The 13,161-nt window shown below is 35.5% G+C and overlaps 1 protein-coding gene across 1 annotated transcript in view; it reads right to left on the bottom strand.

Annotated features, from left to right (window-relative positions):
* slc6a7 (solute carrier family 6 member 7) overlaps positions 1-13,161 on the bottom strand; it is a 41,523-nt gene that overhangs the window by 8,274 nt on the left and 20,088 nt on the right. The window contains exons 6-12 of the mRNA XM_056445679.1: positions 11,436-11,574; positions 8,510-8,644; positions 8,311-8,414; positions 7,003-7,127; positions 6,734-6,846; positions 2,363-2,500; positions 2,115-2,214 (exon numbers count right to left, since the gene is read on the bottom strand). Of these exons, the coding sequence (XP_056301654.1) occupies positions 2,115-2,214; positions 2,363-2,500; positions 6,734-6,846; positions 7,003-7,127; positions 8,311-8,414; positions 8,510-8,644; positions 11,436-11,574 (854 nt within the window). The remainder of the gene's footprint in view (positions 1-2,114; positions 2,215-2,362; positions 2,501-6,733; positions 6,847-7,002; positions 7,128-8,310; positions 8,415-8,509; positions 8,645-11,435; positions 11,575-13,161) is intronic.

Genomic DNA, 13,161 nt, shown 5'->3' with positions numbered 1-13,161 from the left:
TTTAGGTCAGGTGACCAAAATTCAATGTCTAGCCAGCGCCTAAGGACAACATTATTTTGATGTCTAATAACGACGTCAAATTACGTTGATGTTTGGTTGATTTTAGGTTGGATGTTGGACATGGACGTCGGCCTGACATTTGGTTCTGACGTCAACCCGATTTTCATTTCCAAACAAAATCCAACGTCCCCACGACGTTGGGGTGCAATGTCAATTTGACATCATGTTGACATCCTGTGCCTTCAGGGATGGGTGTCAATGGTTGCCAGTTTTCAACTTTCAGTATTCAAAATATCTTCTTTTGTGTTCAACAGAATAAAGAAACTCATAGTTTCATCTAGGTTTGGAACCACATGAGGGCGAGTAAATAGTGAGTTCATTTTCATTTTTGGGTGAACTATCCCTTTAAATTAGTTTTTAAAGAGGTCATGAGCTGAAAAATCTAAATTCCCTTTATCTTTTGACATGTAAGACGTAACTGTACAATCAAAACATCCTGTAAACTTTAGAAGTAAAACGTTTTTAGTCAACAAATTAAAGCCAATCTATCAAAATAACAAGTTGTGACACTTTATTTTGTTACGCTGCATATAAACCCTGCCTCCCATGAAGAAGGCCAACACCTACTGTACATCGCTGCCTGTTTAGCTCCAACCACAGCTTCACACATGCAGTATGAAATTATAAGAGACAAACACAAGTCTACACTGTCAAAACATGCAACGTGACTTCAAAAATTAAAGTGTAATCAAACGAAGCTCCAAAAACACCAAAAATAAAAGTAAAATGACTTTGTTTATGGCTTCTGCATCAGATCAGGGTGGCCATCTAGTACAGGCAATATGACAAATGCATTTTGCACTGCTGATTCAAATGGAAACATGTCATATTAATAAATCAAACAAAGTCATATTTACAATGTGTTTAGTGCATAAACATTTTCTTGGAGCTTTGCATATTTCAAAAAGTTGAGCCACTGAAGTCAGGGTGAAGTCATGGGATGTTTCTAAAATGTTTTTTGGTTTGAATTAGTGGTGTAACGGATCACAAATCTCACAGTTCGGATCACACTGCGGTTTATGAGTCACGGATTAACAACCATTTTTTGGATCAGCAAAAACGAAGGTGACAAAGGTCAATTGCTTTCCATTTATACAAAAATATTACTGCAAAAACCATTGGTTTTACTAAACCTGTAATTTGAATAACATCTAACATCTAACATCTTGTACAACATATCATATTCATTTTTAATGAATGATTCAACAATTCACACAAAACTTTGCAATCATTTTTGAAAACCTATTCACTGACATAATTTTGAGAGTTGTTTGTCGCCACCCATTGTTTACCAGCGTCAAGTTCCAACAGTGATTTCAATCTGTACCATAAACATCCCTGTCTATATCTGAACTATAAACTGTTACCCCAGAACTTCTGTGTAATTTAATTGTTTGTAACTAACTGAAAAAATGTAAAAACTAAATCTCTCTCGATCAAATGCAGATTTGAATGCAGCGCTTCGAAGGATTAATAAACATATGCAAATCATTATCATTTATCATTGATATTGGGATCACGATCTATGTATGTTTAATTGTGCAGCTTTACACTCAATGCATTACTGCAGGCTAAACAAACACCTTTAATTAATAACCTAAGAAAACATTTAGGTAGGTCCCACCACAACTTTTCCGTCATCATTATATTTTACAGGAAAGCCAAAATGCTTTCATACACATGATTTTCATACTCGCAGCAGGCAATCTTCCTGCAATTGTTCTAAATGTTGGATTAAGCAACAAGTTCAAAAAAGTTATTAATCCGCGGGTCACGTGTGTTCCAAACTGTGGGTTGTGATCTGTACGGATCATGGAACAACCGTGATCTGTTACACCCCTAGTTTGAATGTCTCAGGACCACTGCAGTATATGGAGGATGAGGGAGCTCTCAGATTTCTTCTAAAATATCTTAATTTGTGTTCTGAAGTTGGATGAAGCTCTCACTTCATTGGAACGACATGATGATGAGTAATCAAGAACAGAATTGACATTTTTTTGGGTGAACTAACCCTTTAAACTGCAAAACTCATGAGGAAACAAAAGAACGTGTACCATAGAAGAACGAGATGCCAATGCACATGAAGAGAGTAATGATGATGAGACCAAAGCTGGTGCTGAAGGAGTCTATGAGCGTAAACCAGTAAATCCCACCCTGTGATGTACAAACACAGCACAAAACCAAAATATCATTAAAAAAATCACAATGAAGACGGACCGAATGATGAATTAAAATAAACATTGCTGATATATTTCGACATCTGTGTACGTGTATTTATAAACACAAAGGACTAAAATCTTACGTCAGTGATGAGCAACAGGCCCATCAGATAGAAAGAGAAGCAGAGCACTGCCAGGAACAACGTCTTGTGTTTCAGATTGGACCTGAGCTGAGGAAACTCGTCCATCACTGCCGTACAGATGCCCTCCATGTTACCAAACTACAGGACAGAGAGACACAAATTGACATTAGAAGAATTAAACAATGGGCTTTATCTTCTGTCAGGGGTTTGCAAACATGTCATACGTTTGCCTGACATTTGCATCAACAGAATTAAGCAGATGTTTGGTTTGCTGTCAGGGCAATATGAGGAATGCTGTGTGCCATCATCATCTGCTATTATCTGTTTGCTCTTATGTTTACATTAGTGGTTTGGCAAACACTTTATTGCCAAAAAACTGTCTACAGGTCAAAGGGAGGGATGTTTTTTAGGCTTTAACCTTTTAAGGCCCATGGTGTTTTTTACATGCATTTTTTATTTCTCTTTGAGATTTGGGATTATTGGAACCTAATTAGAATAAAAATCTAAGTATCATCTTTTGATACGATGCACTTTTAGAGAAAAATGATGTCCATATATGTGGACTCGTGGTCCGAATTTACATCATAATTATTTACATAATTTACATAAATTTTACATAAATTTTCCTAAAAGTTTTTTAATGCATATGTAACAGAAAATAAATTGAACTTGCTCTGACTATCAGAGAGTAAAAGCAATTTTTTTTGCCCATTTTAGACAGTTATAAATAGGGTTTGACAAATTTCATACGCTGCAAAACAGTTGCAGGATGTCAACGTATGTCTGTAACAAAATATAAAACATTCTAAGTTTTTTAAATAGCCACTTAAGAGCTCAAATGTGCTGTCTACGTCTATGGACACTTAAGCCCTAGGAGGTTAAGAAAACAAGTGAATTTTTTTTTCCCACACATTAATACACTTTTTTTCTCATGGGCTTTGATCATAAATGTGGACTTAAAATATATATATTATACTTAAAAAAAAAAATTCTGTGATTTCTGATTGACAATGACTTACAGAATAAATCCACAAAAAGTAATTCAAAAATCTTGTTCAGCATATTTAGCGAAAACATTTTCCTATTAAATATTAACCCCTGAACTGTCACAATGCTTTTGAGTTTATGGTTGAAGTAGATATACTATTTATGCATATTATATAAACGTTGTCAAGATTTTCAGGTTTAGACAAAAAAAAATTATATAGACCATGGGATGTAAACAAAAACAATGGTCCCAACATATTTCCTGTTTTATGTTTTTAATTTCTATAGCTTCTGAGAATCCAAAAAAAGCCAAATATTGATGAATAATGTTATGCTGGATTAACATTAAGTTATGATTGAATTCCCCTTTGTTACAGTTATGAAATAGTTTGATAACAAGTAGGAAATGTTCATGGGCCAATGACATTACCACATTGAAATGGTCAATATAGGTTGGAGATTTTTATACGTTATATTTAAACACAATATTTAAAAAAAAATCTATTTAAGGCAAAATCTAAACTTTTATTTGAATATAAATCACTTTTATCAATTTTATTTGATGCACACACTAAAATGGGATATTTATACATAAACAGACACAACAAAATTTGTGTATAAATAACAAAATGTATACAAATTTTTTTTTGTAAAAGTACATTTTGATTACACTGTGCTTTTAAGAGAACTACTATATTGCCAATACATATGTTGCATTAGTTTTCGCGTTTTGAGGATCCTAGGTGTAGACATGGGAAGGAAACCTGCTGTGTGTTCACACACATTTACTGAAATGAGTGTTGTAGTGCAGTAACAAACTGTGCAATAAGACAGGATGTGCACAGCGATTTCACACATCTCTGCTTCCTCAGCTTTTATACAGTCACGCTTCTAACCTGGAAACACTGAAACCTGATAACTTGGATTCATATTATACAGGCTTCCCACACTTTCTTTCCCATGGGCTTAGATCATAAATGTGGGTTTAAAAAAAATTGAAAAATGTATTATAAAAATATATATATATATATATATATATATATATTTATTACACTACATATATTACGCTATATATTTACATAATATATTTTACAATATATTATTTTACAGTTCTCAGCATATATAAGTACACCCCTCACAGATCTTTTAAATTCATATTTTAATAGGAAGCTATACAATATTATATTTGTGCTTTTACATTAGATTAGTTAGTACTGAAGCCAAATCTGGAGCTAAAATATTATTTTAACAAATATATCGGTTTAATAAATCTGTTTTGTTTAAATACAATAAAATACATTGCCTTTATTCACTGAGAAATGGATAAAAAATATTCAATTTCAAAATGGGGTGTACTCAATTATGCTGAGCACTGTGTATATTACACATACAGTATACATTCTTTTTTTTATTCCACTGAAATGTGGTAGATTGGTTTGGTATGTGCTTAGTTTTTGAAGACATGCTTCAGATGTTTTCTGAACAAACTGTGGCTCTGTCTTGAAATAAATTCAATTATATTTAAAAATTTCTTAAGAATCTCTATTAATCCTGTAAACTCTCGTGATGACTTGTCTGAGGTATATGTAATCATGAGTGAAATTATTTGCAAGCTGCTTTTAGACATCTTTTTGTAGTTCAAAAAGTGAATACATAAGACGTCAGCTTTTTTTGAATGCAAGGTGAACTATATACTGTTTATTGAACTAATGAACTACACTGTTTATTCAGGCATAACCCCCAATGGTACAAAATAAAAGAACAAAAGATAAGGACTACAGTAGAGTCCAGTACAGTACAGAGAGTTTTATAACTAAAATATTACTGAAACATCTTGGGATTTAAGAATACTTATTGCTTTTTTATAATTAAGATATATAAATCTAGAAGTTTCAAATTCCATACAAGCTGTGTTTAAAACTAATTTTGGTGAACATGTGTACAGAATTCAAAACTCAGGTGTTAAAAATTTATGTATAATATATATATTGTTGGGTGAGCAGTGGTGCAGTAGGTAGTCACCTCACAGCAAGGAGGTCGCTGGTTCATGCCTCGGCTGGGTCAGTTGGCATTTCTGTGTGGAGTTTGCATGTTCTCCCTGCATTTGCGTGGGTTTCCTCCGGGTGCTCCGGTTTCTCCCATAGTCCAAAGACATGCGGTACAGGTAAATTGGGTAGGCTAAATTGTCCGTAGTGTATGAGTGTGAATGAGTGTGTGGATGTTTCCCATAGATAGGTTGCGGCTGGAAGGGCATCCGCTGTGTAAAACGTGCTGGATAAGTTGGCAGTTCATTCCGCTGTGGCGACCCCAGATTAATAAAGGGACTAAGCCGAAAAGAAAATGAATGAATGAATGAATATGTATTGTTACACGGCTAAATAATATGACCAAAAATATATGCATCAACACTAAAAATTTTGAGATCAGAAAGAATTCCTTTTATATTTTGAAAGAAATTAACATTTGTATTAATTAAACATGCATTAAACTTATCAAAAGTGATGGTGTAAGATTTTTTCAACTGCAGTGATTGCTGCTGAACAATTAGCTTTGCCATCATGAAAATAAATAAAGTATAAAAATATATTAAAATAAAAAACACATTTTACATAACACATAACTATGCCATATTTTTTAAGAATTAAAATAGCATAATTTCCCATACCCTGTGAAAAAAATGCTGGGTTCCACACAATTCCTTCATGTCATCCCAACACAAATTGATTAAGTTAACCTAATCTGTTATGATCACCAGCGATCGAGCAGCTGCATTACATGGACTACATATTCCAGTCATGCACCGCTCACGCGCACCAGTTCCTCATTCCATTGATTACACACAAACACACAGCTGAAGCTGCTCATGGACTGATTACAGGACTATTTAAACAGCACATACAAACTCATCATTGCTGAGTCATGTTATATTGTCTGTGAACATTAAAGCGCCTTTCCTTTGCCTTGTCTCGCCATGTTTGACCTTCGCCTTGTTTGTTTGTTTATGTTGCCTGCTGCCTGCCTGTACAGACCATCTGCCTGTTTATCGACCATGACTTTGGATTGCCTGTATACATCTGTTTGCCCATGTTGACTGTTGCTTGCCTGACCATTCTCTTATTAATAAACCTGTGTTTGGATTCGAACTTGGTTGTTAGCATTCGTTTTTACGAATGTATGTGGATTGAACATGAAACAATTAAGTTGTCCCAAAAACAACCTTAGGAGTTGTGTTGGTTCAACTCACTCAACTTTAATAATTATTTTTTGTAGTTCAAATAAATGTCAGATCAAATAAGTTCTCTGAACAGCATATTTATGTGTGTGTAATGTGACTGCAGTGTGTTTGCCACATATAACTGACTGCACTAGACTAGAGGGTCTTACCAGGGTGTCCACTCCCAGCATAAAGAGCATGAGGAAAAACAGAATGGACCAAAACACTGATCCAGGGAGAAGAGCCAGGGCTTCTGGGTAGGCAACAAATGCCAGACCAGGACCTAAAACACAACCATAAACACTCTCTAAGATAATAAACCATGAACTGGATTTAAAACTACAAGGAAATGTTTGAAGTGACTGTAAATCATGAGGATGTTGTGTGCAGAGCTTTGACAGGATTAGAGAAGTAACGTGACAGACTAAAAAGGAAGTACCTGAATCTGCCACCTCGCCCACAGGAACGCCTTTCCTCCACGCCATGTGACCCAGGATAGAGAAGATGGCAAAGCCTGCAAAAAAGCTGGTGGTACAGTTCCCTATGGTGATAATAATAGTGTCCCTGCAACAAAAAAGAAAGTCTCTAAGGTTGTTTCGTGATGCTATTACATCACAGTCTACATAACAGATAAATCAGATCTAGCACACTGTAAAAGATGCTGTAAAATTGACAGTATTATTGGAAATTTTGGTTGCCAGTAATTCTGTAAATTTTACAAGTACCCTGTAAATTAACAATTACAATTGTACTGTAAAACTACATCACAATTGTAATCGTTAATTTACAGTGCAGTTGTAAATTTTACAGAATTACTGGCAACCAAAATTGCCAATAATACTTTAAATAATTCACTGATTCACTGTCTACAGTAAATGATTCACTGATTCAAATGATCCTTTCAGAGTTAGTATCCGGTAAATGATTCGCAAACTCAAATGATCCATTCAGAGTTAGGATCCAGTAAATTAGCAGATCCAAATGATCCATTCAGAGTGAGTCTCCAGTTAATGATTCACTGATTCAAATGATCCATTCAGAGGGATTATCCGGTAAATGATTTAAAGACTCAAATGATCCAGTCAGAGTGAGTATCTTGTAAATGATTCGGAGACTCAAAAGATCTGTTCAGAGTATCTAGTAAATGATTTGCAGATTCAAATGATTCATTCAGAGTGAATACCCTGTAAATGATTTAAATGATCCGTTGAAAGTGAGTATCCGGTAATTGATTTGCTGTTTTAAATAATCTGTTCAGAGTGAGTTTGTTATTAGAACATGACAAGTTTTGGTAATTAAATTTTCTTGCAAAATAAACATCAATTTGTTCTTTAAAGTATGTTTGCTTTTACATTTATTAATTAAATAACATAAAAAAATACTTTTACACTTTGGCTCAAGTAATATTAAATAGGGGGATTATATGCTTAATATTAGTAATATTTTATTAGTGTATCTGCACTTTTACTCAACTGCCTAATTTTTCTCCACCACTACTAATAAATAACTAATAATAAAAACAAACAAATTATAAAATGACAAAGAAGGATCAAATTTAATATTCAATAAATTATGAACAATTATAAATGGTTACATATTTAAGTTAAATGACTAGAAAATAGAGAGATAGAGAATATAAAACACAAATTTCATTCTTGAACCAAAGCACACATGTAGCGTCAATGATCTCCAGATCCTTCATCAGATTTTACAAGGTAAATGCAAAAATGGTGTTAAAAGTCCTTACCTGATGACATTATTGTCAAATTTATTGTAAGATGCCATTGACAGGAGGCCACCAACTCCAATACCCAAAGAATAAAAGATCTGCGACGCAGCATCATTCCACACCTACAGGGACAGGAGGTCTTTGTTGTAAGATATAAAACTGAAGGAAATAAAAAATTGTTTAAATGAGGTTGTTTGGAACCTAAACTTTAGGGTACCTGTGCTTCAGCCAGCTGATCCCACTTAGGAGTGAGGTAGAAGGCGACACCATCTAAGGAGCCCTTAAGGGTGGCTCCTCTGATGATGAGGACCACCAGTACAAAATATGGGAAAGTGGCAGTCACATACACCACCTACCAGATGAGGAAAGGGGGAAAATTATTTATAGCATACAGAATATGTACTCTATGAAATAGCCTCATGCACTATCTGAAAAAAAAAGTTGTGTCGCCAATCCAAGTTTTAGGAACAGCAAATAATAACTTGGCTTCTAGTCGATCATTTGGTAGAAGTGGCTCATTTAAAAATGCTCAATAATATTCATGTCCGGTGACTGGGCTGGCCAATCCTGGAGCACCTTGACCTTCTTTGCTTTCAGGAACTTTGATGTTGAGGCTGAAGTATGAGAAGGAGCGCTATCCTGCTAAAGAATTTGGCCTCTCCTGTGGTTTGTAATGTAATGGGCAGCACAAATGTCTTTATACCTCAGGCTGTTAATGTTGCCATCCACTCTGCAGATCTCTTGCATGCCCCCATACTGAATGTAACCCCAAACCATGATTTTTCCTTCACCAAACTTGACTGATTTCTTTGAGAATCTTGAATCCATGTGGGTTCCAATAGGACTTCAGCAGTATTTGTAATGATTAGGATGCAGTTCAACGGATGATTCATTGGAAAAAAATTTCAAATGATCAACTAGAAGTCAAGATATTATTTGTTGCTCTTACAAGTGTATAGAGTATGATGTCCACATGAGGGATTTTAAAAATATGTGTATAACAAATAAAATAGCATATATACTACATATATATATATATATATAATTTTACAATATTGCTATCTTCCCCAATTTAATACAGTACTCTTGTTAGAAAATATCAGCAGTTGGTAAATACTTTCAGTGTCACCTACACTTGAAAAGACAACCCTGTTTATATAAAATAAGCCTGCTCCCAAGCAAGTTTCAGCTTACAGATCTGTTGTTATGACAACAACTACTGGATGGGTTTATACTTTTGAAAAACAAAACTATCTTGGACCATATCTAATAATCAATAATCTAATCCAGCTAACTGATTAATCCATGTATAAATGACCCCTCTTGTTCACCACTGTTGTTTTGGTTGTGAAGTATTCATGCTTGTCTACAAACTGAACACATAATAAACATGCTTTTACATATCACATTTTCACATAATCACCATGCTAGCATTATTTTCTTATAGTTTTTATAAACTTGCATTGTCAGACCCCCAAAATGCTGCTGTCAAATAAACAAACAGTCAAAGCAGACAGGTTTTTTCATTTTTACCTTTGAAAATTATTAATTTTACCTTCATTGTTGAATAATATTAATTATTTTACCTTTCAGCCAACATTTCTATTTTGTTAAACTACTAAATCAGTTGACTGACAATTACCTAAATCAGTTGACTGACCATTTCTACTTAATCTACTTCAATAGACAAAAATAAAGCTATATAATTATGTTAAAACTCTGTGTGAACCAGAATTTGCTCAGTCTTTTATTTCAGTATGTTGCTGTACTTGTAACTGAAACTGAATATTAAGTAGGGGGCGGGGCTTTTTTGTTTTGCATCATTCCCTCTTAGCAAACTAACGATAAGAGGGGTGTGGTTATGAATATTGTTGCTGAAGTGGCCAAACTGATATTATCAGAGAAGAACAGCCACTCCAAATGCAGAAGCAAATAGTCAGGCTTTGATTGAAAATTACCAAAACAAAAACATTTTTTTTCAGCAGATTAACTTTAACATGGGCATCATGGTGGCACAGTGGGTAGCACGATTGCCTCACAGCAAGAAGGTCGCTGGTTCGAGCCCCGGCTGGGTCAGTTGGCATTTCTGTGTGGAGTTTGCATGTTCTCCCCGTGTTCGTGTGGGTTTTCCAAAGTCCAAAGACATGCGGTATAGGTGAATTGGGTAAGCTAAATTGCCTGTAGTGTATGTGTGTGAACGACTAGTCCCAGTGATGGGTTGCGGCTGGGCAAGTTTATAAAACTATAAGAAAATAATGCTAGCATGGTGATTATGTGAAAATGTGATATGTAAAAGCATGTGTTCAGTTATTTGTTCAGTTTGTAGACAAGCATGAATACTCCACAACCAAAACAACAGGGGTCTGTTCTTTAAACATGGATTAATCAGTTAGCTGGATTGGATTATTGATGATTTGACATGATTCAGGATAGCTTGTTCTTCAAAAGCATAAACCCATCCAAGCCTTTAAATGTCACTTTAAGCTGTATAGAAGTGTCTTGAAAAATATCTAGTAAAACATTATTTACTGTCATCATGACAAAGATAAAATAAATCAGTTTTTAGAAATGATATTAAAACTATTATGTTTAGAAATGTGTTGAAAAAAATCTTCTCTCCGTTAAACAGATATTGGGGAAAAAATAAACAGGGGGGCTAATAATTCAGGGGGGCTAATAATTCTGACTTCAACTGTATATAAGGTGGCCCATTCTGCTGTGGTGACTCCTGATAAATAAGGGACTGCGCTGAAGGAAAATGAATGAATGAATGAATGAATGTATATTATTACAGCTACCTAATTTCATAAGTTACCTCATACCTCCATACAGTGTTATAAATGTAATATCTCAGTGTGATTTAACAGAAAACCCTTAGAAATTCAGTAAAAAAACTGCTGAAATGTATAAATAATATTAAACGTGTTTTCTGTGCTATGATGAACCCTGTCAATATTAGGTGCTTTTTGATTTAAATCCTAAAACTTTTTGAAAGTCAAAAATTCTAAATATTTACACAAATTACAGTACCTCAACATTACTAAAATAACAGTCCCACCCCTACTTTCCCATGGGGAATAAAGCCAGCTGGACACGCTGTGGATCTCAGTAAGTCTTTAAGGTGTGTCTGGGTTAGGTCTAACCTTGCCGGAGCTGTGAATGCCTTTGAGCATGCAAAGGAAAATGATGATCCAGGCAGCAAGCAAGCAGAGAGCGAGAGGCCAGCGCACCGGCCCGGGATCACTGAGTCCTGTGCTGTGCACCACACCCAGAACCTTCTCACTAAACACACACACACAAACACACAAAACTCAGTACCATCCACTGCTTCATCACAGCTTAACAAACCAGAATGTCTTTATAGTTCATTAGCATTAATTTCACAACTGAACACTGGAACAGATACAGGTTTGAATGTCACAATAACCAACACATATTTGTTGTATATTAACACACCTCTATCTGTGGTATTTTTAGATTATGGATGTGAACAAACAAGAAAAACAAGCAGAACAAATTATGGTAACAAACTTGGCAACAGTGCATGGAGTTGAAAGAATGAAACAGTATGAAAACCTTTAAGGCCATGATGTACTTCACGTGAAATAAAAAAACACGTATGGGTGTGACATTGTTTTGAAGTTTGTTTCAGAACGTTTATAAGAGCTTGTCAAAGTAGACTTTCCAGAACATCTCAATAATGTAATAATGTTATAAATAATGCTCAATTATTACAGATCATTATACAATTGTACATGACTTTTGCTGCTTGTTCAAACTACTTATTTAAAATGATTTAAAACAACACAAACAACACAATTTAAAAAAAAATTGTTACGGGTTACAACCTAATTGTTTTATGTTCGATTCACTTAAATTTGTAAACAAAATTAAGTTAACTTGGCTGCATGCTGGCACAGTGGGTAGCATGTTTGCCTCACAGCAAGAAGGTCGCTGGAAGCCTCGGCTGGGTCAGTTGGCATTTCTGTGTGGAGTTTGCATATTTTCCCCGTGTTTGCGTGGGTTTCCGCCAGGTGCTCTGGTTTCTCCCACAAGTCCAAAGACATGTGGTATAGGTGAATTAGGTAGGCTAAATTGTCCATAGTGTATGAGTGTGTATGGATGTTTCCCAGTGATGGGTTGCAGCTGGAAGGGTATCCGCTGCATAAAACATATGCTGGATAAGTTGGTGGTACATTCCGCTGGGGTGACGCCAGATTAATAAAGAAAAAATTTGTATTTTTTAAAATAAAAAAGCCAAAAATAAAATAAAAAAATGAATTAAGTTAACTTAATCAATTTTTGTTGGGACAACATGGAGGAATTGTGTGGAACCCAGCATTTTTACAGTGTATAGCTTTACTTGTTCCCCTTCGGGAGGGGAACTTCAATGCTATGTGGAAACTTCCACTATGGGGATTTCGCCAGAATCCAATCATCTGAAAGAGTATACAAACGGGCCAATGAAAGGCCAATGAGTTGGCAGCATCAGCATGCACAGCTGGCACCATTTACAATCAATTTGGAATAAGCTGAGGCATCCTTTTCGCTTCAGATCCTTTCACGAAGCTTCTGAGAGAGTCGATGAGGGTTCCTCCAGCTGTTTCTACAGAGAGAGAGCGAACGAGAGCTGTCTCCCCGTCCAGAGTGTGTTATACGCGGCAGCAGACGGTTGAGCTGGGTTTCTCCCTTGCCTGGCGTTCTTCGGGTCTGGTCCTCCAGAGCGGTTTGTATTGTTAAATTTTCCCTAAAAGAGCAACACGGTTGCTCAAGATGTCGCTCTGACCGTGCGTTTCTGGATGCGGTGGATTCCTGTCCCCGGATTATGGGCACGAGCACTGTGTTTTATTTCTGGGGTCCAGCATGTTA

This window comes from Danio aesculapii, chromosome 21, assembly GCF_903798145.1.
Source record: "Danio aesculapii chromosome 21, fDanAes4.1, whole genome shotgun sequence".
NCBI classification, from domain to species: Eukaryota; Metazoa; Chordata; class Actinopteri; order Cypriniformes; family Danionidae; genus Danio; species Danio aesculapii.
The sequence above is the reverse complement of the archived record's forward strand: the minus strand, read 5'-3'. Positions and strand labels throughout refer to the sequence as shown.